We start from the raw sequence: 26,524 nt of genomic DNA, 5'->3' as shown, positions 1-26,524 counted from the left end.
TGGCGTTAAAACTCAACATCTGGTAGTGCTTAGCAGCACACAGAGCACCAGAGAAGGAGGGAGAAGTTAAAGAGACGGCGGGCGAAAAGAGGAGGAGGAGCAGGAGAGAACCGAGGAGAAGCAACACAAAAGTGGATTTGCAAAAAGATTTGCAGGAGAAGGCCAACATCTGGTCCGAAGGTCCGGTAAGATGGTCGCAGGTAAGAATTAAAGAGGATGAGGAGGGAGGAAAGACAAGAAAAGTCTGCAGACTCTTCTGCGTTGTATTCCCCAAGGGGTCACTACAGCCCATATATGGTCACGCGGGTCCCCTCCCTCTTCCTCTCCTTTCCTCTCCCTTTCTCACCCCCTCCGTCTCTCCTCTTTCCCTCTTTTTTGTAATATCCCCTCCCTGAACGTGCAGCCAGTCTGTCCCAGTCGTCTGAGCGAATATGCCACGTCAAGGCTGGATACTCTTCATGGCCAGCGTGACCGAAATGGACCGCGAGGGGACCCAGAGCTCTACCAAAACAAATAAACACGCAAAGAGACGTTGCAGTGAACACGGAATCGCAGTTTTTCGGGATCCTAAATTGGCTGCCAAAATGGAGAGGGGGCGAAGGGAGGGCACAGACGACAGAGCGGCCGCAAGCATCTGGGAAATGGCAGAAAACAGCACGCAAGGCCTGGCTCTTAATTCCGGCTCCGTCCACCCAGTGTTCAGACTACCTGTTCATTGTCATACTGGTGTACAGTAGTCTGCACATTGGTTAGACTGGGCAGGGACCCTCTTCTGTCAGTCTGTCTTTCTGTGTCGCTGTCTCTGTCTCTCTGTTGGCATTTCAGAGCTCAAAGATGTGTGGGTTTTTTTTATTGCATCTGTTCCTTCCTTCTCTACCCTTTTAATCTATTTATTATCTGTATGTGATCTGTATTGTGTCCTAAGTGCATTCTAACAGTCACCACTTCCTTTTCACTTCTTTTTTTGGAATAAACATACATCACCAGTTTTCAACACTAACTGCAAATTTGACAACTTGCTGTGAAAATGGTCTAAAAAAAAAATCTGAATTTTGAGCCAGAATGAGGAAAGAGCGGAAGCTCACAAAGTAGCGATCTCCCATAATTTATAGCATGAATGAGTGAGTGTGCAGCAGCAGTCTGCTAGCCTGGTGCTCTGATGAAGATGTGGTCCACTGGAAGAAGAAGGAGGGGGGGAGGTGGGGGAGGAGCGAGTGCGGCTGCAAAGCATCTAACGCAGGCCAAAGGAGCGAGGAGCCAATCAATCAAGTGGAGTTTGAAAATACAGTCAGACACCTCCAGTGAAGTTATTCCAGTGGGTGGCCAGAATGGACTTGGAAGGCAAAGGACACTAGAGTGTGCACTAGATTGCTAGGGTGTCAAATAACTGCAAAAAAGCTGGCAGGAAAAGTGGTGCAAGAGAGCAAAAGCCCCAGTGCACAAAGAATATATGTTAACTGCTCTGTTTAGGTGAGGTTTTATGTTGTTTTGAGCTGGAGATATGCAACTTTTTCCCAGCTGCATGAGGAATATTACACATTGTAAAGGGTCAAAACAGTGACTCAGTGCCTTGAAGTGATAGCTGATTGGTTAGAAACAGAAAGAGGGGGAGGGGGTGTTGATATTTAATAGAGGGTTTTCTCTCTGCCGAAACATTGGAGGCTGATGTTTGGATTAAAAACGTGTGATTTTCCTGCCAAGAATGCGAGCAGTTCCAAAGTAACTGCCAACCACACCAAGAGAGGGAGGAGGGTGTGCGGATGTGTGTATGTGCATCCGCGCATGCATGTGTGTGTGTGTGTGTGTGTGTGTGCACATACATGCAGCTATAGAAAGTTCACGGAATGTAAAAACAGAAATATAAAATGTGAAGCCACAGAGTCTATAATTTCTTATATTACCACACTAACGTATCGAATGACAATCTGTGGACCCAGCGTTATGCGGCCTGTGTGAGCGCTGTCTGAGTGTGCTTTCATATATTTTTGGGTGTCTGCGAGCGAACATTTGGTCAGGATTGGGAGCTTTCCAAATTTGCAAAGAAGAGGCGAATGCCTAAACTCCCAGTGGAAAGAGGTGGGGATAGAAGAAAGGGAGAAAAGAAGGGAAACTCCGAAACAAAAGGGAAAGATGAATGGAAAGAAGGAGTGAATGACAGAATCACGGCCACATACGTAATTCATAAACTGCTCCATCATGGTGGTGATCTGCTCTTCAACAAAGGCTAAATGCTCACAAATAGTAAAGCAGAACCACAAAAATGATCAAATCTATTTGACAATCAAGGCTGGAGAGATCACTAGTGTCTCTATAAACTACTCTGTGTATCTGGAGGCTGGCAAGAGACTAAACAAGGTCCAATAAACAAACAGCAAAGCAGCAGCAACAGCGACTGGCTGAAGGAGTTGCAGTGTGTCTGCCTATCTACACTTGCTGTGCAGAATATCCTCCAACCTGTACAGCAGGCACAGACAGGCAGATAGACATCAGCCCGCCAAATGAGCCAGCAGGACGGACCAAATGCTGCATCCTGTCAATGCAGAGTGGTGTTCTCTCCTCTGTATGTCATTGATGGTCTTTCTGATGTATTATCAACAATCATGGAACTATAAATAATAAAAGTCTGCTGTTAAAAAAAACATGTAAGAGATCCAAGTCATTTATCCACCAGATGTTAGCTGCTGGTTCTATTCTGCAAAACCTCAGTCTGTCATCCATCAGACTGAGTTGTTTTTTTCTTTTCTTTTGCAATATATTCTTATTTACACACTGAAAAAAGAGAACTGTCAGACCAACTTAAAAAAATACTTAAGTTGGTAACACACAAATGAATTAAGTTTTTTCAAATAACAAGTTATGTGAACACATGTGAATGCTATGAGTTAAATTTGATTGCTTTCAAATCAACAGTTTGCATTAATACAATTTTCCCACTCAATCATTTGCTTTATCCAAAAATAAAATACAGCTCCTAAACAACATGATGTGGTTTCAGGAAAAAAACAGCTTTTAATTGTGACCTTAGTGTGTTATTTCAGTTCATTAAATATATTGAATGTAATTATTGATGTTAGCTGGTTTCATTCACTAAGTTTAACAAAGTCAGGTGGACCAGTTTATATTTAACATAATGCATCATTTCATCACAAAAGATACTGTTGTCTTGCATTAGATTTAACCTTCTGTCACCAAGACTAAATGGCAGTTCAACAGCAGAGGAAATCTGGAGAGGAAATGGATGTCAGACGTCAGAAGCTTTTACTGAATTAAAAATATCATCTTAAGGGAATGGGACATCATTTCAAATTGTAATAATCTACAAAAATGGACAGATAGTTGTATGACACTCATTCAAAACATTACATTAATTTAACTACTAATGAAATACACTTTTTACACTGGTCAGAGTGTTGTGTTTCTACTGTAATAGCCACAAAATATTACACCAAAAATAAAATAATCTAAATAAAAATCTCCTGCTTCTTTTTAACTGCCTGACATAATACTCACTGTCTCCCTTGGAAAATGTAAACACAGGCTCGTTTAATCTAAATTCACAGAAAATCCAACCTGGTGGTAGACATCAAGAATAACCATATAGAAACAGCTGATCCTCTTGCAGATGGTTTGTTAACTTATGTAGGTGATATAAAGGCATCAGTAATAAACTGAGACTGTTTCATAACCAGTTAAAAACTACTTTAAAAATTTTAAAGAGAATTAAATACATAAAGAGCAATTCCGGGGTGTCCCGATAGTTCATTTGTTAGAGAGTGCACTCCATGTACTGAGACGGTCAGTCCTCAGCAGTGGCTGTGGTTTGATTCCAGCCGCTTACCATTCCTTCTCTATTTTCAGCCATCTTGCATAAAAAAGGCAAAATCCCACCAAAAATATATTTACCAAAAGAGCAATTCCATAAAGAATATTGTTTTTCTTTCTCACCAAGAGGACATTCATTCTAAACATAAAGGTCCCAAATATGACTTTAAAAAAAACACGAAAAAGACCACAAAACACTCTAACCACTAGAGGAAATACCTGCCTTTTTAGCTGCTAAATAACCATGCTTATGTTGGTATCTCTGTCTGCCTACTGTTTGATGCTGAGCAGGTAGGGTACAGCGTGTTTTCAGAGCTTTTTTGCTAAAAGCAGCTGCCAGCTGTGAGACTGAACTGAAAAAGTTATTGCTAGAAGGATTGCTTGTAAATGCACTGTTCAAAGTTGGCCTCTCCCCGGAAAAAGAGAGCAAGTGCCACTGGCAAGAATAAACACACCCACACCTCTGCATAATGCTGAATTGCAAATGCAGCTGAAGCAATCCTCGGTCTTCTCTGCCTGTGTCTATGTACATGTGTAAAACTCTTTCTGCTGCTCTCACAGACGGAGAGCAGAAGAAAGAGATGCTAAATTGCACTGTAAAACTAGTCATGTGAGTCAGGTGATAACTGTCTGTGGGTTTGTTATTGTGTGAAGCCCCTTTCATCTTACAAAGAGTCATTTGTTCCATTATTATTATCAAAAAAAAAAACGACTATAGCTGTTTTAAACTCACCTCATCATCCTTGAACCAGGAGAGGCTCTCAGCAGTCAGCACAAACCAGTACTCTTTGGCTCCTCCCTTCATGATACTGATGTTGTTGATGGTCAGCCAGCCTTTACGAATGACCTGAAGGGAGGGTGAGGTCAGAAAGTCAGAAAAAGCTGAAACGCAAAAAAGGTAAATAAAATAAAATAAAAACTCACAAAACAGGAGCTTTTCATCTGTAATAATTTTGATTTAAGAAAAAAAAAAAAGACTCGCCTCTAAAACAACAAATCCATAAAACACATTGAGGCTAAAGCTAGCCCGTATCAATCTGTGCAGGTCATCAGTGCATGAATTGCGATGAAATGTGTTTGTGAAGGTCAGGTTAGGTGTGTCTTTGTGACTCACTCAGAGCCGAGCATGTGACCGTGTGTGAGTGCAGTCTCATGCAAGGAGCTGTGTTCACAACACCACAAGCAGAGGCCCGTGTTAGCTTGTTAAGTGACCATTGTGTTAAGTGCTTCAAGCACACAATAAAGCGCGTGTGTGTGTGGTTGCGTGTATGTGTGTGTGTCAATTGTGTTAGGAGTATTGACCCTACAAGCCCTACACAAACAAGCCTGTGGGCACAGTGCCAAGTGATTATTCTGTTAGATTACTGTCAGTCTTGCACCGCCTAAGACTCACTAAGGAGGTTACCCAAATCATTACAAAGCCTTTCTGTCATCGGCACAAATTAGATGGCTGTGCCTGGAACCATGGCAGGATACTAAAAGAAATCATATTTCTAACACTTTTAGTCTTAGAGATGATATTTTAATCACCAAACCAAAGAAATTTTTCATTTTGATTAGGGCTAGGCAATATTTCAATAGTATATCAATATGTGAGAAGACACTAGTTATTATTTTAGATTTTGGGTGATGTTATTCAAGATATGGCCAAGTGTTGCCTTCTCCTGGTTTTAAAGGCTGCGTTACAATAAAGTGATGTAAGCTTCTGAATTTAACAGACTGCCTTTACACACAGTCATTATACCCAGATTATTTTTGAATATTTATTTTAAAAAAAATCTTTGTTTAAATTGTTTTAAAGGGATAATTTGGATTATTTGAAGTGGGCTTGTATGAGGTACTTATCAATAGTCAGTGTATTACATACAGTAGACGCCAGTCGACACAACCCTGGTTTGAAGAAGCAGAGAGGTGCACCAGCATGGAAGCTAAGCAATGAACTGCTGTGGACGGGGTCGACAGCTAAAGGTGTTAAAAAAGTTCCACCTAAAAAAAATCAGTATTAGTTTAAGTGTATGCTATATTCAGAATATTTCCACCTCTTTACTTTTGCCCTCAGACATCCTTTTCTGATGGGAAACCATACTTAAAGAAGCTAAATATCTCTCTCCAAACTAACCAAACTCCACAGGCAAAATCAGTCATTTTACCTCATAGAACACAGGAGAAGCTGGTCTACTGCTGCCGCGATCTTTGAGTTTGTTTGTGTTATTGTGTGACTTGAGCAAATCCAAACAATCCTTTGAAAATGCCAAGTCATACAGTAAGACAAACAAACTAACAGAATGAGGCAGCAGTAGACCAGCAACTCCCACGTTCTGCAACATAAAATTACAGATTTTTCCTATGGAGTTTGGTTGGTTTGGAGAGAATGATATTTGGGTTTCATTACTGTTGGAAAAGGCTGTCTGATGGCAAAGTAAGGTGACATACACTGACACTGATCAAATATGTTTTGATAGACCTTTTTAAAGTCGCTTAAATACTTGTTGTTGTTGCTGACCCTGTCCACCACAGTTTATCACTTAGCTTCAGCGCTGGTCCTCCTCTCTGCTTCTCCAAACATCATCTACTGTATCCAATACACTGACTATCAAAAATTACCTCATACAATCCCTCTTCAAGTAATGCAAACAATCAATATTTTGTGAAAGCACTCATTTTCATATTGCACAGCAGTAATTATTCTACATACTGTCATCGTATGTGTGCACCATTTAAGAATTAATGGTATTGAATTTAAAAAATATATGCATATCAAGGTATATATCATACAGGGTGTCCATAAAGTATCTTTACAATTCAACAAATTTATTACAAAAGCAAATGAATAGACAAATCTGTGAAAATTATTACAAAATGAAAAGTAGATATTGGAGGGTTTTTTTGCCTCATTCAATACACCTCTATATGGGCACTATTAGTTGCACGAAGCACATCAAGACGGTACTCGATTTCTTGCCATGTTCGCTGTAGCATAGCCTCATCAATGGTGGCAATGGCATCAGTGAATTTGATTAAAAACTTCAATAACCACTGAGTACATAGAACAAATCTGATTAACATATCTCATCAATTGCTTTTGTAATAGTTTTTTTAAATTGTAAAGAGACTTTGTGGACACCTTGTATATCGTGGAACAGTCTAACAATGATTGAGATATTACTTATCAGCCATATCGCCCAGCCCTAATTTCTGTTTAGTTGGCAACCCCTAGTAGTCTGCGGACCTTGTTGGGTGAAGGGGGTGTTAGAGAGTAAACGGTTAGATAGTAAACTCTTACAATCAGGCCTGATGCGGGAGGAGAGGAGGCCTGCAACAGGAAGGAATGTGGGGGATTTAGAAACCTTGTGGGACTAAAAAAATTCAAACTTTTCTGGTGCAACTTGTATTAAAGAAAATGTCTCTGCCCAACAGTAGCTTACACAGCCAATTTTCTTAACCCATCAGAATGAAAAATGAGAAGTTCTTATGCAGCGGTGCGGGAGAGCACCACACAATGGGCAGAAGTGTTACTGCAGGCACAAATGACATTGCAAACCATAACCCACAATGAGCGATACTCACCCACAGACACCCATAAGAGGGCAGCTGAGATTCTCACTAAGGGATGGGGATGAAATGCAAAGTGGCACCTTGATGACACAGGAGGGGTTCAAACAAAGGGAAATGTCTCAACAACAACACCAGTGATGATGGTGGCATAAAGTAATAGAACCCAATGTGATTCTTTTACTGAGATAAAATCAGAAAACCAAAGAAGCAAACAAACCACTGCACACAACTGGTGCCCAGCTAAACATAATACAGCATGCATGACTTAAATAGAAAATAATAACAACAAAATCTAAGAAAACATAAGGCTAAAATGTATGTAACATAAAATGTGTGCGATGCAAAAGATTTACTGGAATGAAAGATGATTGGATCTCTTTCATTTCAGCGTCTCTGTCTTTTGATTCTGTCTGCAGAAGCCATCCCGCTGCTGTGTGGGTGTGCAGTCCTCCCTTGACCTTGTGCTCTGCAGTTTGTGTACAACAGACAAGACGTGACAAATGCTCACCTGGTTTCCTGCTGAACTCTGGCTCTTATTAGTCTGACTGCTCCTCTGCTGCGCACTGCGGAAGAGAACCACAGAAAGGAGGAAGCAGGAGAGACAGAGAGAAGAGAAAGAGGAGACAAAACATGACAGGGGTAAAAGAAGGACCTCTAAACATTTGTTTTTTTTGCTACCCCGACATGTTTAGTAATAAATTATTCATCATGGTGGAGCCAAGGTAATAGAGTCTTTACTTAGCAAAGCCAATGAAGTCTTCGTGGTTAGTGTTGATGTAAGAGAGCTGGACGTCTATCAACAGCAGAACCTGTGACAACACAAGACATTCAACATCACATGAGTGTAACTCATTCCTAAAGGAATACAGGAGTTTGACATTTTGGGATAGACTTGTTAGTTTTTTCACAAAAAGTTAGATGAAAATATTGACACCCTCATGTCTGCAGGGTAAATATGTAGCTGTAGCCGGTAGTGGTTAGCTTTTTAGCATTAAGACTGTGAGCAGGAGAGAACTGGTTAGCTTTAGGACTTACACCTTGTGGTAGGTTGGTCAACTGGTTGGTCATTATGCTCTTGTCCAACCAAATTCTAAATGGCCAGACAGTCACTGGTGTTACTTTAATAAGGAGAGAGGCTTCTTAATCCATTATTGTCACAGGGTGCATTGACATACGCAGACCTGATGGATTTATTTTTTGAGTTGTAGGCATTTTACTGACATTTATTCCGCTCCAAGCTAACTGACACCATGTCAAAGTTGCAGCACAAATCACTACATCAGCCCCCAGTCTCAGAGGACAGAAGAGCTGAATGGATAAAAAGTTTATTTTCGATGACGTGTGCGGGTTTTACTTTGCCTGACTGCTTCCCATGCCAGCCTGTAACATTTCAAGCTCAGTGATGGATAAATGCCAGCTGTTTGTGACTTCAAACTGGAAAACACCAAGTTTGCCCTGTTTTTTGTTGTTTTGGTGTCTACTCCGCATGTTAACTTGTTGAATTTGGCACTAGCATGTTACCAATGTGGATACACAGGCTGAGGCTAACACTGATGGACAGTCAATCTGTGTGAACATCAAGTCTAGGCTGAAGCCAAATAAACAACAACAGTAGCAGGTTGGATGCTGTAACTGCTGGATGCTTTTTCGTGCTGTTTTTTGTATGCTGCGTTTGCATTGAGATAGACATGCCCCAAAGGTAATGACATAGCTGAAAAAAGAAAAAGAAATACGTAGCCCGCAGGAATTTATGTGTTTGGCAAAGCTGTGTGACTTTGATAAGCACCCATTTAGGCTGCAGAAAGAGTCATTCAGTGCACTGTGGCTGATTTAATTCTGCTAGCGATAAGATGCCATTTTCTTCCTCATCGACCAACGGATTTGTTGGAGCTGGTTGACAACAGGCCTAGTTTGGTTGTCTCGGTCTGGCACATAAAACTGCAATGTGTCATGTACTTTTAGCTTTTTGTACAGATTAAACAAACATGACATAAATTGTTACTTAGTGAACTCTATAGGTGCTGGATGTGGATTTTGTTACTTTTGGACAAAGCAAGCCTAGCTGTTTCTTTGTGCTAAGGCAGCTAAGCTAACCAGAGGGGTGTACTAGGAAACAAGATCAATGTGTTAGCAAGGTATGTTGAGACTAATGCCAGCGTTTTCAGTGTCAGGAAGGTGGTTCTTTTGCAGCCTGGCTAGACCATCATGGTAACTTATGCTGAACTCATAACTTGGTCCAGTGCAGTGTTATGTTCAGTTTCGGGTTGAATCTGTTGTAAAAAGCATCACTCTAATTATGTTCTCTATGAGTGACATCGATTCTCAGTGAGAGAATAGGCTAAATATGCAAAACAGATGAGCCGTAAGTTAATAAAGTCACCAAACAAAGCAGTGTAATATAATTACAGCAGTGCAAACCATCCACCTACATCAGCTGGTGATGCAGAATATTGTTTTTTCCCTGTTAGCTTCAGGTCATATTAACACTTTGGATGATGTTTTTAAGCTTGATCCTGATTTGCTGTCAAGTCTGTTTTGCACAGCTGATACTGCAGCTCAGAACACTGATAGATCTGATGTATTTATCACAGAATATATTCAATCAATAACACTCATTTTACTTTGATTTTCAACAAAAACTAAAGCATTTTCCATGTCATGTCTTAATTAGAAATTACCAATAGGCAATGAGAGTGTATTGAGTTGATTAATAATTTTGCTGTAATATTTTTTATTATATTCTTCAGAGCTCTCCATTATAATAACCTGTTTTTCTTGACTTAAGTAGGCAGCACGTGTTGGCTCTGTTTTGTGCAGAAGAAGAGTCAAATGACGCACTAAACACCCCTTTTACAAAGAAGAAAGACTGGGTTAATAAAGAAAGTTGATAACCACCCATCTGACGGGGGTTTTGAGTTTTGTCGAGCCAGCTCACGCAAAGAAAGTCTGGCCATGTTGAGTTTCCTTCACAGTACAGCCCCCAGCTGCCAGTGGTAGCTTTATGTTTACAGTGCACCAAAGTTTTGTTCTCCCAGGATGATGAAGGCCCCTCCCTACTCTGACACTGATTGGGTCATACTCGTTGCCTGCATTGGTTGGTTTGGTTAGGTTTAGGCATGAGGAGTGAGATTGGTTAGGATTAGGGTTAGAATATCAGGGTCAGTCAATCAGACACAGAGTAGGGCCCATCATGCCTTCACCATCCTGGTGAAAAATATTTATTTTGCTTGATCTTCTTCAAACAAACTTACTTCTCAAAATGTTTCACTGTTTCTTATATAGTATATATATTAATAGTAATCTATTTGGAAAAATGGTACCTTGTTTGTAATGCTATAATTACTATAACAATATACAGTAGATCTCCACATATTGCATGCTTGTATACATGTCACATATCTTCTCTGTATGTCCATAATTTCATAGTAATGAGTGTTACCTGGTCCTTGGCCCGACTCTCTCTGTCTCTGATATGAGAAGTCACAATTCTCTCAGTTTCCTCACGCAGCCTGGGGAAGCATTCCAGCTGAAAACACATAGTGAGGAATGTGGAATAATGAATAATAAAAACCAAACTCAGAAACAAAATGAAAACAATTTTTCAACAATGAGCTCCTCTTTCATTTTTCTTTCTTTTTTTTTAACCTTCCTTCCACACTTCCAAACCCCTTTTAAAAACACTCAAGTTACCTTGTTGGAGCACTGGCGCACGGTGTTAATCAGCTCCTGGATGACCATGTCCACACACTTGACGCAGGGCCCCTTCAGCTTTATGATCTGCTTCTTCACAATGGCCTCAAACGCCATGTCTGGGGTGAAAAGTCCAGTCCTGAAACCCACCAAGAGGAGGAGAACAAGGGTAGATTTTTTTTGGCTCAACATATATCAATTATTTTGGAAAGACTTTAATTGAAGGGATGTGCCTAAGACTGTTACTATACTGTCATAACTAGATCGTGACAGTCTTTATGAATGGGTAGGATTGACTTGGACTGAATTACCTAATCAGCTCCATGGCTAACCAGTAGTGAACCAGCTAGACAGCAGTTAGCCTACTTTAGCAACAAATAAACCAGCTAACCACTGTCTGTCCACCAGCTAACTGTGTAAGCTAAATCACCTTGGTATTGTGCTCTGTCATCAAACTGGCCTTATAACATTTAATAACATCTTTACGACAGGTCTAACTTGTACGACTTCAGTTGAGGTCCAGAAAATTATTAATGACGCTGCTACAAAAGTATTTTACATTGTCATAAACTTTAATGACATCCTTGTGTCAAATGTACCAGTTTACTTGAGGTCAAGGAAAACATTCCTAACACACTTATCGTCTCATGATTGCCAGTGTCAAAACGAACTACTTATGACAGTTTAATGTCACATTGAAACATAGTTGAAACATAGTTTTTAGTTTTAATAATGTTGAGTTGCCAAGACAAAGACAGGCTATGCCATCTTGTTCAAAGTAAAGTGGACATGAAGACATAATTGTCTTGATTAATGTCAAAGTGTCATAACAAAGACATCGCAAACAATGTCAACTTTGAGATGAAGATGACATAATTCACCGAATGACAACTGATGACAGCCATCCATATGAATAAATGTTCCTGACAGGTGTAACGACATGGTTATGACAGTGTAATGACAGCTTCATGCACACCCTTTCAAATAAAATCATTTTTACTTTATACTGTCTACAGTCTATAGTTGCAATAATAAAGTCAAAACTTATATTGATAGTAGAAACTGGACCTGCTATTGTTATTGCAGGGTATTCAGGCTTAAATGTGGTGTTACTTAAAATGTCAGGTTCTCTTTCGCTTTCGGTGCCAATTTTTTTGGTTATGGTGGCTAACCGCTGCTGTGTCAATATAGAAACACACAGAGTGACTGGGCTGAACATAAGAAAAGAAAGAAAGAAAGACAACATGCTCCTCCCTTGTTCATAAATCCCCATCGGCCTACAGACCACGTATTTTTAGACTGTTGGCAAACCAAATTCAAACATCCATATTTTCACTTGTTATGATGTCTGCCACATCTTATATATGACCGTCTTCAGGCTTTGGATAAATGTAATTATACCTTTATAATCTTTACAGACAGACAGAGTGGTTTTTAGGCCAATATTTGAAATTTTTCGAGGAATTGAGAAACGTGAGGAGTAGAAAATGAAAAATTAATTTTGGCAATCACACGATTTAGTTTGGTCAGTGAATTCCTACCTGATACCATGGATGTTCTTGATGGCATAACTGATCTCCCGGCGCATCTCCTTGTCATCACACTCCATCTGAGAGGAACAGGAAGGAGGAGCTCAGACAGGGGATACTGAGAATAGAGTTGTAAAACTGTACAAGATGAGAGGCTAAGATATAATAAGAGAAGAAAAATAGTACCAAATTCTGTATTTGTACTAAGAGTTTGAACAGGCATTGATAATAGTGAAGCTATTCAGAAGAAAATTACAAAGGAGTGAACATAAGAGGCCATTATACAGTGTGTGTGAGGAGATGGGAGGAAACAGGACAAAGAACAAAGAAAACAAAGCAGGAAATTGACTGTAAAAAGAGTCATTTAGTGGTATATTCAGCCTTCAAGAAATAATTGTCTTAAAATGAGGGTGTCATTATTTCAATTGTTCCCTGTACAGTTTCAGGAATTTATCTAGAGATGGGATTTAAAAAATAGACAGATACAGAAGTTGACTCAGTGCCATAGCTATCACTGAAGACACTGAGGTCATGAAGTCTCTCATTTTTCTGGGTATTTGGGAGTTTTAGCATCTTGGCAGGTGTTTAAAGTCTGTAATTAATAAAGTACACATAGTGCGGTTCCAGTGGAAAATCTGTATATTTAAACTGGCAGCGTTAAAGGTTGAGTGATTAAGATTTATTGGGTTTAATTGGTAGAATATGGAAGAAATGGAATATAATACCACATGTTGGAATGAGTAATTGATATCTACACACTGGTCCTTTAAACTAACAAATATGCATGTTGGTAAATTTCCAGGCAACGTATCCTAAATACAATATGAAAAAAATCCATGATGACTTTACTTGTCAAATCTGGTCAAAGGGTGTGTTTGGGGGAACTTGGACTCATAAAGTTCATTCATTTCAAAGCCCTGGCTACAGGCATCAGATGACTGCAATAACATCAGGACAACAACACCCGATTTAAGGAAAAACATTTGCAAAATCTGTGTTTGGTCTAATAACTGTACTCCATGAGATTTTTCCATGCTCGTATGTTTTGGGTCTGTCCTCCTGTTAGATTATTCTGGAACAATTTTGCATCCAAAAGATCTAAATTGATACATAAAACAGTGTCTGTAACTTTATGTCTTTTGATTCTAAATGACCAGTCAGTGTCATTTTTGCTGAACTGACAGCAGCAAAGAAAATGAAACCGATTGGAGGCCGCCTCATTCTGACTATTGGACTATTGGATCCTCCTCTTTTTTAGATGTCATATACATACATGGAGCTTTCAACAGCTCAAGTTAATGGTGCACATTAAGTGTCTGGCACAGTGCTGATGAATCCTGTAAGGTCGATATATTGCCTCTAGCTTTCTCAGTGTGCTTAGAGGCTTAAGTCCCTCTATTTTTTCTATGTATGTGTTCGAAGTGTGTGTGTTTATGTGTTATGTCAGTATGCACATTAGTGTTCTAATACATCCAGTGACACGTTCTTATGTCTTGAGCCCTTTGTATGCATGCTTACTGAAATAATGCTAATTCTGTGTTTCTGTAACAAATAAAAAAAAATGAAAATAAAAATTTCCCCTTTTTTTGCAGTGCTTCCTTCTTTCATGCGCAATTCATCACCTTGACCAGTTCAAAGGGGAAACGCTCATGAAAGATGCGGTTGATTTTTGCTCCACCGGACAGCTCCACCGTGTCCACCTGATCCCCTGAACCCTCGATCCTTTTCTCAAAGTCCACGGAGAACTGCTGCACCATCCTGAAAGGACGATGAACAGAGTGTGAAAATGTTATAAATAAAAGACCAGCAACTTCTGATATCAATAAAAGCTCACAAAATATGGGTGCGACAGAAGAAAGTAACTTTTTCATTTTGCAGGATACGTTTTTATGAACTAAATCTAATGTAAAGCCTCTTGTTGTGAGAAAACTGGGGCACTGACTGCAACAGCTGCTTGGTTTTGCGGGATGGGTCATCAGGTCGGTATCCCCGGTATTCCTCCGCCTCCTTGTCCAGAGCCAACAGCTGGGACTGCAGCTTGCTGCGGAAACCTGGCAGGGTGTCCCGGATGTGGTTGGTCAGTTGCTATGGAGACATAAAGCCGGCAAAATTAAACAAATTACAATCACATAAAAGCATTGATAAGTAGATTATGTTACTGGCACTTTGGCTGTATGGAGAGATTTACCATAAAGGCTATATACTATAATTCAACATTCATACAATAACAATGCAGAAAATGTGGAATGTCTGCCTGAGTGGAGTTATGAATTATTAGAAGCTGAACTAAAAAGAGCGGGTGTATTTCCCACCTACTGACAATCTTGTATCACCCACACTAGTGTGTCACAGTCCACCCTCTTATTAATTATGTAAAGTGCACCAGGAGTAAATCTACTGTATTTTCACCTCATTGAGCACTTTCTGCAGGCGTGGGGTGCCCATTTTTTCAGCCATGTGCCTGTACGCAGCGTGGGACAAGAAGAACTTCCTCTCAGCCTCCAACGCTGCCTTGATGTCTTTCTTGCCATCAATGTCCTTCTGACTGCGATTCACCACTCCAATATAACCTGGCCACAAATAAACAAGGACACAAATTGAGAGGGAGAAATAACGAACGGTAATCCCTGGAGACAAAGGCAGCGGCAGCACGGGCAAGACAAACAAAAAACACAAGCAGTGCAAGTGAGATAAGGCCAGAGTTATTGGACAATGTGATTAACAACACAAGGAGAGATTCTGAGAGTGAAATTCTACACGAGAAAGAGCGAGTACACGAGTCAAAGTGGATCTGGGTGGCGCAGCTCACTGCACTGTGTTACACACACACACCTCTTCGAAGTGGCAGCAGCTTGTTCTCCAGTACGTCTCGGGCGTCTGTGCCCTCATCCATCAAGTCCAGTTTGGTGATCACTCCAATAGTCCTAAGACCTACAACAAACAAAACAAAGAGTGGAAATTTAAAGATGCTTTCTGGAAGTTTGGAGGCTCTTTTGAGAGTCACTTAATCACACTTTCAAATTTGTGTGCAAAACCTTTGTTGAATTAAAATAACAATGTCACTGGTACGGCATTTCCTAAACGGGCATTTTCATTTAAAATGCTTTTTTTGCACAGTTTAGGCAGGTTCTATTTGAACCAATAACCGGTCTGACTATAACCAGCGTGGAATAGCCAGTGCAGATATTTACACCCAGGAGCATACAGCCTTGCACTGAGGAGACAAGCACCGAGGTGTAGTTTGTTATAAATGTTAAAATAATGCAATAATAATAATGTTTCATAATCTTAAGAAATACATTTGATTGTTTGTTTACCATTCTGAGTAACTCTAGAATAATTTGAAATTTGAATGAGCTCTCAAATGGTTATTATCCTACAGAAAAGTACTGCTGTGAATATATGAAATCTTTACAGTTACTATGTGCAAATACATAAAAGATATACTGACATAATAAATGCATTAATCTTTTAACTGGGTATTTATCCTTAGAGATTGTGCAGTTTCTAATAGTTATGGGATTCCATCACTTCTAGTGTTAAATGCAAACATTTTCTGCTTTTTTCTGTTTGACATCGTTGTAAATTGAATATGTTTGGGATCTGGACGTTTTGATCCTCTCTTTTCTATACTCTGTCTGATTCTATTTCTGCCATTTCATCCTTTCAAAGCATTTTTGCTGTTAGCATCGCTTCTCCCCACCTCACTCTCCTCGTCTGATATCATTCATCCCTCCCACAAGGTTATTTTGTCCAAGTCCTCCTCGTCCTTCTAATTCTATCGTCCTCTCCTCTCCTGTGTCCTCCTCCCCTGTCTGAAGGTCAGACTCTTTGGGCATTAAATTAATTTGATTTCTTTCTCCTTTCTTACTCTTTCTATTCATCCCACTTCCAGTGTCTCTTTTTCCTTTGCCTCGTCTCTTCCAGCTTTTCTTTTTCTTTTCTCTTCGTACTTGTCCTCATTCATCTTTTGATGCCATCCTTATCCTCTATTTTCCCCTCCTCTCATCCCCTTGTTTCTAATAATAATGTGACACTTGATCGATCCCTGTAGGGATATTCTGTTTCCACATTCAGAGAGGTCAAAGGACAAGGTCAGACACTGAGCACCATCCCTGCAGCTGAAAGAGACATGACGTATTGTTCAGTCCATCTCACCAACCACAAGGCTCTTTTCTACGCACTCATGCCCTTGTCTTACCCTGTGGGTCGACGTCCTTTGCCAGTTTGAGAGCATCAGAGTTGGCCAGGTCAGTGTTGGCCGGTGTGACGGCCAAGATCAAGCAGCTCTCTCTGGTGATGAACTGCATAATCATGTCCCTGATCTGCTGCTCGATGTCCACAGGCTGGTCTCCGACCGGCACCTTGGTGATCCCCGGCAAGTCGATGAGAGTCAAGTTCAGCACTGCACAGTCAGAGGAAAGCAATATAAAAACAACTCGCTAAACCTATGTGACATTTGTGTGGCTTATTGTTAGTCAAAAGGGGATTTTTTGGGTGGGATGGTCCCCTGTAGCTTTACAGAGGAAACAGACAACTTTTTATCCCCCTGCTGTTTCCATGTGGTATTACTGTTGCCGTCTGTCCAGCTCCATGAAGAAATTATCAACACCAATTCAGAAATAAATGAGAAGAAAAGAGTGTGTTCACTGAAGAGGTACTTTGAAAACAGGCATCAGCTATTGTAATGATGTGCACCGCACAGTAATAATATAGTTTGAGTTATGTTATTGCTTTGCACCAACAGGAGCTGACATTGGGATGCAGGGGGGAGCAACAGATAGTTGATAGTTGTCTATTCCCACTTAAACATTGCCCTGTTCTGCAGTAAAAATAAAAATACTAAGTCCTGTAAATATCCAAATAAAGGCTTATCTTTTTAACTTGAATAAACTGATCATGGAACCAGCATTGTGTTTCACTTTCCATTTATAAATTCATCATCACTAAGTATGTGTCTCAGGCCTTAGCAGCTAGTATCTAATTCCAAACTCATTCCTATCAGGTTGCACCATTTAAATTAATGAATGTCTTATTTTGTGTAGTTAGACTTTAGTATTAAGCTGTGACTGAACTTCCAAATGTAGCCGTTTTTTAAGGAAAAAGCTGTATACTAGGCTTTTGCTTAATGTTTGTTTCAGAGCATTATTAATGCTGTTCAGGAGGACTGGGAAATATCAGACTAGGCTACTGCTAACCAACGGCATTTGGTCATTTAACCTGACAGTATTTGAAAAATGTTTTTAAGTTTGAAGTATTTAAAACTTTCCCAGTTTACGTCATTATCAAACAGCATTTTCATCATCTAGTGTCAGGCCATATTATGTGAGCCATATTCCATACTAGCTAACGTTACCTCTTCTGCTCTTCCCTAAACAGGCTACACATTAGTTAGCAAGTTTTCTGTTAGCTAGCCCACACAACATTTAGCTACAACTAGCTGTTTGTTGGTGTAAATATGTAATATCAACTAACCTCCACATAAAAATGTTGGTGTGTTAGATGTTCTCATTTAGTGTAAATCTCCATTTAGTAATCACATTATAACTAGGCTAAAGCACTGAGCTATATTTGAACTTCGTAACAGCTGGTGCAACTACTGGAAATTGTGTGAGAATCATTAGGGAACTGGAGGACTCACTTTTAGTTGTGTATGTCTATCATCTACTTATATATAATCTGCTTTGTGAGTGTTTCATCAATAGCATCACCTTCCTCCCTGACCTTTGAATACCAAATGAGATGTCCTTGTTAAAGCATTTTAGTCCATGTTATTAATTATCATTACCTAGTTACCTGTAGCTCAGCATTTTAAGAGGACTAATTCAAAATGTTAATGGATGTTTATGGATGAGCTTAAGTGGCAGAGGATCACAGATGGTAGAAAGCTGAATTAATTAGCCCATCATTTCAAATTCATTTCAAGGCTCTAGTTATAGAAGGTGGCATTCACTTTTAGAAGGACACCAGTGCAGCATTAATGTATTTGAATATCCTATATTCAGTCATATCAACAGACAGCCAGAGTACCTGTTAGTTATTTCACCAGCAAAACTGTATTCTTTGTTTCTAATGACCCATTTTCTGCCAGCTAATAGTAGAAAGAGTGAGAGTATGATGACTCACAGCTTGTCACAGTCTACTTTGATTCAAAAGTGCATGATGTTACTTGACAGTGAGTGGAGGGGAGCTGAGTTATGGCTTCGCACCGTGAGGAGAATAAACCCGCAGGTTGATGGGGACGGGAGAGATCCCTTTGTTGGCCCCCGTGACACGGTCCGTCTCCGCTTCGATTTCTTGGCGAATCTCATCGAAGTCTGTGAACTTCTTCCCTTTGCAGTGGAGGAACTCACCCCATTCTGGGAGGATAAAAATAGAGAATACATAACTGAGATTAGTAATGACTGTGTTGCATGTGCATGAGAGGAAAATAATGCCAGTATGAGAGGGAAAAAAAAGCCAGAGAGAAAAAAGCAGTAGCATTTAAAAAGGGGAGAGGGGGAGGCTGCATTTGTGTGTAAGTGAATATGAGTGCATGCTAGCATGTGTGGGTGTGTAAATGTGTGTGCGCCCACCTGCAGTGGCGCTGATAAGCTGCAGAACCAGGGGCCTGCGGGTGACGATGCCAGATCCGCGGGGCAGAAAGTCCCTGAGGAAAGACCACAGCTGATGTAAACATTCATCAAAGAGTGTATGCATGGCTATAGGTGGTATGATGATATCTTCATCATGAGGTTTCTTTCCCTTTGAACTTTTGAAGGGAAAATTGTACATTATACAGTATGAATGGTTCTCAACCTGGGGCTCGGGACCCCCAAGAGTGTCGTGAGATAATTTCTGGAGGTTGCAGGATGATTATGGGGCAAAAGATTAAAAAAAAAATGTTGAATGAAAGCCAAGAAGCATCTTTCAGCGACATGATCCCCTTAAAAGGAAAGTTCACCCCAAAATCCAAATGTTTCTTCTAACCTGTTTTTTTAATATATCTAGATAGCTTTGGTCAGAGTTGCAGAGTTTTTGAGATAGTGGCCTTAGAGATGTCTACCTTCTCTCAAATATAATGGGACTAAATGGCCTTCTGCTGTACAATCTAGTGGAACTATTTTCTTTAGTAAAAAGAAAAAAGTTCCTAAATGCTCACAACAAAGTCTGTGGATTATCTCTAGTAACTAGGTCATGAAGAGATGTTTCTGTTGACTTTTTCAAATGTACTTTTTTGGTGCTTTCAGCACCACAAGCTAAGTGCCCTTTAGTCTCAATATATTCAAGAGAAGGCAGAAATCTCCATTGGAAATACTCAATACACACCAAAACTATCAAGTTAGCTAGTTAGTTAGTTAGCCAAATAGCACTAGGTATGAGGGAAAATATGTATTTTTGATTTTATCCCTTTAAAGACATTCAACATGAGGTTCAAGCACTCAAAAATATGCAAAATACAGCTGGCACCAGCATGCTGAACAGACACAAACACTGACAAAAAGTAACATTTTCATCTGCAAATTAGCACACTTAACAAATTACTCAGTCTAGCAATAGGCATGATGGGAAATGGGGGCTGTGTTTTACACTGGGGACGGTTTTTACATTAAATTGCTTGTATCAATGAAAAAATTTGCCTTAGAATTAATTTTTGACAGTCAAAACTATGGTCTTCATGTCTGAGTTTCTTGGGCAGATGGTGTGGAGTGGGAGGTCACGGTCACCAACATGGTAATTCAGGAGGGTCAAGATTCAAAAAGGTTTAGAACCATTGCCCTCTGTAATGGCATGTCAACTACTGTAGAGCCCTCTGTGTCTCATCTGCTATGAGCCACTTCATAATAGTCCGAGTGGAGTAGGGGCCATTTTAAAACAGCTCCTGTCGCTTTCAGCTGCTGCTGCTACAACAAAGTGCTCCAACAGTACAGAACAATCTGACCTGATAAACAACAGGTCAAAATGAAGAGCTGCCCCTGCTGACAAGGAGCTCTCTCATTTAAAAACGATGACTTCAACACTGCCTAAGGGATTCCACACCAACTCATTTCGTGTGTGTGTGACAATGTGCTTCCACAGTGCGTGAGCATGCCACGAACCTGACAGTCATCCTGACAGCCCCCCCGTGCAAAAGGTCTCTTCCAAGAAACCTTATTAACACATATTGACCCATCAGAACTCCCTCAAGTGGGACGGGTTAAAAAAAGACAAGCCCACTACTTGTCCATTCAGCGCTGTGCAGAGCCAGTGCCGGACAGATGGACCATTACTCAGCATCACAACTCTCAATGAGGCTGGAACAGGACAAAATCAATGCATCCATCTGGAACTGCACACGTTTATGTTGAGACAGCACAAGAAATGACACTGAAGACACAAGTCCAGTTTTGTACTGTCAAACATTTGGGAAAAACAGAGGAGTCAAAATTGAAGCAGCAGAGGCCGAGACATCCCAATATTTAGTCCCAAACATGGGCCAAGCTCCAAAAACACTGGATCAAACATTTTCCATAATGCAACTCAAGAGAATCTCTTTTTAGTCCTCCCCATATGTTTTCTGTCAAATATTTGGAGCCTAAAGCCTAACTCAAATAATCCTGATGACAACATTATAAATAACCCCGATGACATCATCAAGGTCACTTACTCAGACATTAGAGGGCTCCCTCCAGAGCCACAGAGGACATACAGTATACTGGTTTCACAGGCTGGGTACTTCTCTCAATGATGAATAAACTGACCTTTGTGTGTAAAATTGTCATCCTGGGAACGAGACAAACCTGTGAGCTCGTGTTTATTTGATCTGGCGTATGGCCACCCTCCTGTTCAGACTGATTTCCACCAGCCCTGGACGTCTTATGGCCAGTGACAACTGTTTATTTAAAATGGGATGGGTTTGATACGATGAGTGGAAGTCAACTCTAAGCCTGCAAACAAACGGACCAAACACCGTCCCAACTTGCATGTGTTGCTCAGTGCTATGTCGTGTTTTGTTGCTCTGATTGGTCTGTGTAATTAGCAGAGGCGTTCTGGTCTGATCTGAGCAGTTCCTAAGTCAATGTTCCTATCCTAACTTAAGATGAGTGTACTACACAATCATCCTAAATTCCCCAAATCTTCAATAAACTCTCCCGACTTTAAGATGACTGTTAAGCTGTCCTAATGTTCACTTTTCCACCTGTGGTGATAGCTAATTTACTTACTAGCTGACGGTAATATTCTCTCATGGCAGCTAACAGTAGTGTTTGCTAACAGCAGTGTTCATAAACACTAATGCTAGTATTAGCTAACATTAGCTATCAGTAGTGTTCACTTACAGTAACTCATGGTAGTGTGAGTTAACAGTATGGTAGTATTAGCTAACTTGTTTGATTAATCTTTATTGCTCTATTACTTTTACACAATGGATGTCAGATATGGCAGAGGCTATGTCTGTTATCTTAGCCCACTCATTCGCTTATCATCCAAATTAGCATTGTTGTAAATTTCCCCCAAATAGAACATCTTTGGATTTATCTACAGATGTTACCAACACCTCTAACTCATCTGTCTTGAAATTAGGCGGCCATTGTTCTTTTCGTTCCATTTTTGTAGGCCCATGTTTTGATTTGTGTTTCTGTATGTTTCAATGATTACTAAACAACGCTTAGCTTGGTGACATGAGAAAGGTAGTGGCAGTTGCTAGGCAACATACATAAAAGTTAATAAGTGATGCTGGATTGAGCATTTAGGATTTCTTAACCTGAGACAAGTGCGAAATAAGGTAGGACTCCTAAAATTAGTTAGGATTTGCTTCTGTGGTACCAAATCCTAAATTTGACTCTTCCTTTCCTAACTTAAGACTTAAGATAGGAGATTGTATTTCTGTTATATGGCCTCAGATCCTTGAAAAAATAAATTCAGATGCAGCTGCTCATAATTTATTTGTTGTAAGTGACCAAAAATCCAGGGCAGGATGATGAATATTCATGTGTGCTTTCAGGAGTGGGAGCTGACACGGCTGCATGTGCAGTGGGATGATGATTTAAAATGCTTACATGCAGTCTGAATGTGTATTTTACACTGTCATTTTTATACAGTCAACATGGCATATTAATGCCTGTGATAAGATGCCTTTAAACTGAAAATGCGACTGGTATTTCTAGGACTGTGGAGGAGCCTGACTGCAGTTGGTGCTGATTGGGCTGAAATCCCTCAGGTGCTGCTGTAACCCAAATACAGCCTCTCTCCTCTGTTAGTGGCCACAGGACAGCGTTGTGTGTTAAAGATATATATAGTACAGACATTATATTACGTGACCTCACACAAAAAGAAACAGCTTCAACTGTTCTCATGTCATTTATAACATAGGAAAAGTCTTGCGGTGGGGGTGGGGGGGATTGGGGTCGGTGATGCCACAATTTCTCGCTGCTGCGCATGTTAAAAAATGGAAAATGGATTCACGCATATCCTCTCCTCTAATGTCCACACAAAGGGTTCAGTGCTGTCCACAATCGTTCAGAAACTGTTTCATATGAAACATGGAGTTGGATGCAGTATGATGCATGTGCAAAAGACATAAAGTCAAACAATCCTCACCCGCAGCTTTGAAAATAAACATTTTCTCTAACAAAATATATTAATATAATTGTTTGTCTCTGCAACATCACCTAATAGTTGACAGCCGGAAGTGTAATTAGGGTAGACCTGTATCGTCACCTTTAGTTTACAGTACAATTCTGTTATAATGTGTCTCAAATTATTGTCTGAGGGTTTAATAAGGGTCTAAAACAGGGCCTATACTACTGTTTTCAAAGTAAGGCTTATGATTTCACTTTAGTTTACAGTACAGTTCTGTTGTAATATGTCCATGTATACCCTCTAATAAAGTCTAATAATGGGTCTAATACTGTCTTGTAAAGAACTTAATATCTATGTTTTTGTCTAATGTGTTATGTGTTGTTAGTGTTATATGTTGCATAGGGTTTCTAGTCGAGGCTAATTTGCAATCCTTGTCCCTTCAGAACATATTGAGGACATAAAATCTGTTGTGTGAGGTTTTTATATTGCAGTTCATGTGAGGCTGAGACACTTTTTGGGGGTGAAATGCCTGAACTACAACTGGAGGTCCCTGCACATCACAGAAAGGTGCAACAGCAGCAGCAGCAGTGCCTTAAACCTGGTGAAGAGATGGTTTGAACTGTGGGAGATTATGATGTCACTCTGAAGGTTAGCTGGAGAAGGGATTATCCTATTTCTGGTGGTCAGTTTTTACCTGCCCACGAAGTTCTCGAGCACGGAGCTCTTCCCTGCGCTCTGGCCACCCACCACCGCGATCTGCGGAAGGTCCAGGTTGCAGGCCTGGCCGATGGAGCTGAATGCATCCTGCAGCCTGTTGACCAGCGGGATCAGCTCCTCCATGCCACGGTTTCCCATGGTGCCTTTAGACGGGAGGGATCAGCGAATGGAGAGAGAGATAGAGAGAGAGAGAAGAGGAGGAGGAGGAGGAGGAGGTGGAGGAGGGAGGGGTGGGGGGATGTGGCACTGCTGCTATATTAGTCCAGGATACCGCGGTGCTTGTTGATGTAGTGAAGTCATCTAGCCGCGCATTGCCCCGAGCCAAGCGAGGGTCGGACCGACTGTGGATGCAGAGGAGGGGAGGGGGAGAGAGGGGGGAGATATGAACAGACAGGGACAGACAATTGCGCAGTTGCTCACCACCACCACCACCATAACCCCTCTCTCTGTTGCACACACACACACAAACACATACACACATACACACATACACAGCGAGGCGCACGAAGCCTATAGTTTCAAGGGCATTTGGTGATCGGAGCTTCATACGCTCCATACAGTCACATTGAACAAACCCGTGCGGTCCAGGCTCCAACAAATCACACCAATCACGCGTAATAATAAAGGCAAAACAAAGCACGGCTCGCTTCATAGAGATACACAACAGAAAACAGACTCCACGAGCAATATATGATGGTACTGATGAGACATTGTGGTGCTGTGTTGTTGTGAGCCTACCCCGCCTCAGGATTGTCTCGCTGTCTTCAGTGTCCGATGGTCCCGGTCGCTGTCCAGTGCTGAAGCGACGCGCAGATCAGGCAGCAAACCCAAGTGACAACGATGATACGAGCACCAGCTCCTCCGCTGGAGCATCAGACTCTTGTGCATCAACCGTGTTCCTCTGTGGGCTGGATGTCAGAGCGCTCTCATCCCGAACACAAATTCGCCTTTGACAGATTAATCATTTTTTTTTCGCCTCTCTCCTCCGTCGTTCCGCGGTGTAATCGCGACGCTGCGCCTCGCTCCTACACCATAATCGACGCGGCGGCGAGCCAATGGGAAGCGCGGGATTGGAGACGTGGCAGGGAAGCGCGGCGCCCCATTGGCCGCGCGGGTACAGGTTAGGCCTACCTGAGCCCGCCCCCTGTTTACATCCGTGCCATCTCTGCCGTCGTGAGTCATGCGGCACGGCTGCGCATCGCTGCAACACAAGAGGTGGATGCGCTCCTTCAGATCCCTGCAGCAGGAGCAGAAAGCAGCTGCCGTAAATTAAACACACACACACACACACACACACACACACACACACACACACACATCCATACACTACCATACATGCTACAGGCCGGGCGGTCATTTTATGTCGTGTACTTAAGATGAAAGCGTCGCTGTGATGAGGACGTGCATCCTTTATGACATTGACATTTAAGTCTGAATGCATTAAAAGCCCAGAAGGCTTTGCTGCTTTAACTGGACAAAAAAAAAAGTGTGTGATGCTCGCTCCCAGATTGTCACAGCAGGCCCAGGCTGGTGGGGGCGGTCATGCGGAAAGGACGCTGCCATTCTGCCTTAACCTCTCTCAGGACAACCCCTGTGTCTGACTGTCCTCCACCGCCTATCATGAGATGATCTGTGAGGACGCGTCTAATTTGCTCCTCTGCAAAGAGGTTTGAAAGGAGATCTGATATGCGTCGACGACGTAACAGGCGCAGCTCTGTGCACACGCGCCCCCCTCCATCTGCCTGTGACGGTAAAATCTGATCGATTTAGTCAGTATTTGCCCTTTTCATTATGGTCAGGCCTCTTGAGATGGCTCTGGTTATGTTGCAGTGAGCGGGGACGACACTAGGTGGCAGTAACGACCAAACCACTGCAGCTCTGTTTGTGGCCCTGTCGATATTTGCATTTCTTAATGAAGAAAATAATTTTATAACCGACACTTTTCATTTATTCGTTTATTTCTTCGTTTATTTCTTCATGTATATTATTTTATTTATTCTTATTTCTTTTAGCTTACATGTTTTTACATGTTTTAGTTAGTATGTTTAGTTAACTGTTGATTTTAATTATGTTCAGGATAATGAGGAGTGAGCAGGTCATTATTGCAAAACAAATCGTGACATGGGCTCCTGAATCACCATGAGGGGGTTTATTTCACAATAATAACCTGCTTACTGTATATTGTCCTGCTTATTACATGGCTACTTACTTTTAAAAAAAATCAATAATTTGCAACCAAATATTAATTTAAAAATTATTTAGATTAAAAGAGTGAATGATCAAAACTGTGTCTACAGCAACCATCTGCTATACAGAAATAACAGACCTTAGAATGTCATAAATAACCAATAAAAATCAAGTATTTAGTAAAGCCATGTCAAATGTTGATTCAAATCTAATGTAATTTATTTAACTTATTATAAATTATTTTTTCTTCCTTTTAAATGGTTTTAATTTTCATGCCTTATTTTTACTGGTTGGTTGCTTGTCTTAGTTTATTTCATTTTAGTTTTTATCCCAGTTAGTTTTAACATGTGTATATATTTAACTGTGTTTATTTCACTCCCACATGGTTCTTGTAGCTGTAATTTTTGGAACTCACACTCTGCAGCGAGCTGCGTCCCCCTGGAACGAGATGCACTATAAAGTTTTGCTTGTATTTGTCAGGGACA

The 26,524-nt window shown here is 40.8% G+C and overlaps 1 protein-coding gene across 1 annotated transcript in view; it reads right to left on the bottom strand.

Moving 5' to 3' along the window:
* dnm3b (dynamin 3b) overlaps positions 1–24,912 on the bottom strand; it is a 32,255-nt gene extending 7,343 nt beyond the window's left edge. Inside the window, exons 1-15 of the mRNA XM_084731680.1 lie at positions 24,591–24,912; positions 23,830–24,193; positions 19,172–19,245; positions 18,806–18,955; positions 16,798–17,001; positions 15,429–15,527; positions 15,006–15,166; positions 14,539–14,681; positions 14,219–14,354; positions 12,609–12,676; positions 11,068–11,206; positions 10,817–10,903; positions 8,116–8,186; positions 7,886–7,940; positions 4,556–4,669 (exon numbers count right to left, since the gene is read on the bottom strand). Coding sequence (XP_084587806.1) covers positions 4,556–4,669; positions 7,886–7,940; positions 8,116–8,186; positions 10,817–10,903; positions 11,068–11,206; positions 12,609–12,676; positions 14,219–14,354; positions 14,539–14,681; positions 15,006–15,166; positions 15,429–15,527; positions 16,798–17,001; positions 18,806–18,955; positions 19,172–19,245; positions 23,830–23,990 — 1,662 coding nt within the window. The 5' untranslated portion in view covers positions 23,991–24,193; positions 24,591–24,912. The remainder of the gene's footprint in view (positions 1–4,555; positions 4,670–7,885; positions 7,941–8,115; positions 8,187–10,816; positions 10,904–11,067; positions 11,207–12,608; positions 12,677–14,218; positions 14,355–14,538; positions 14,682–15,005; positions 15,167–15,428; positions 15,528–16,797; positions 17,002–18,805; positions 18,956–19,171; positions 19,246–23,829; positions 24,194–24,590) is intronic.
* Between the last annotated feature and the right edge of the window lie 1,612 nt (positions 24,913–26,524).

Source organism: Lutjanus erythropterus, chromosome 12, assembly GCF_056507025.1.
Source record: "Lutjanus erythropterus isolate fLutEry1 chromosome 12, fLutEry1.hap2, whole genome shotgun sequence".
Lineage (NCBI taxonomy): Eukaryota > Metazoa > Chordata > Actinopteri > Lutjaniformes > Lutjanidae > Lutjanus > Lutjanus erythropterus.
This window is presented reverse-complemented; position numbering and strand designations above follow the sequence as displayed.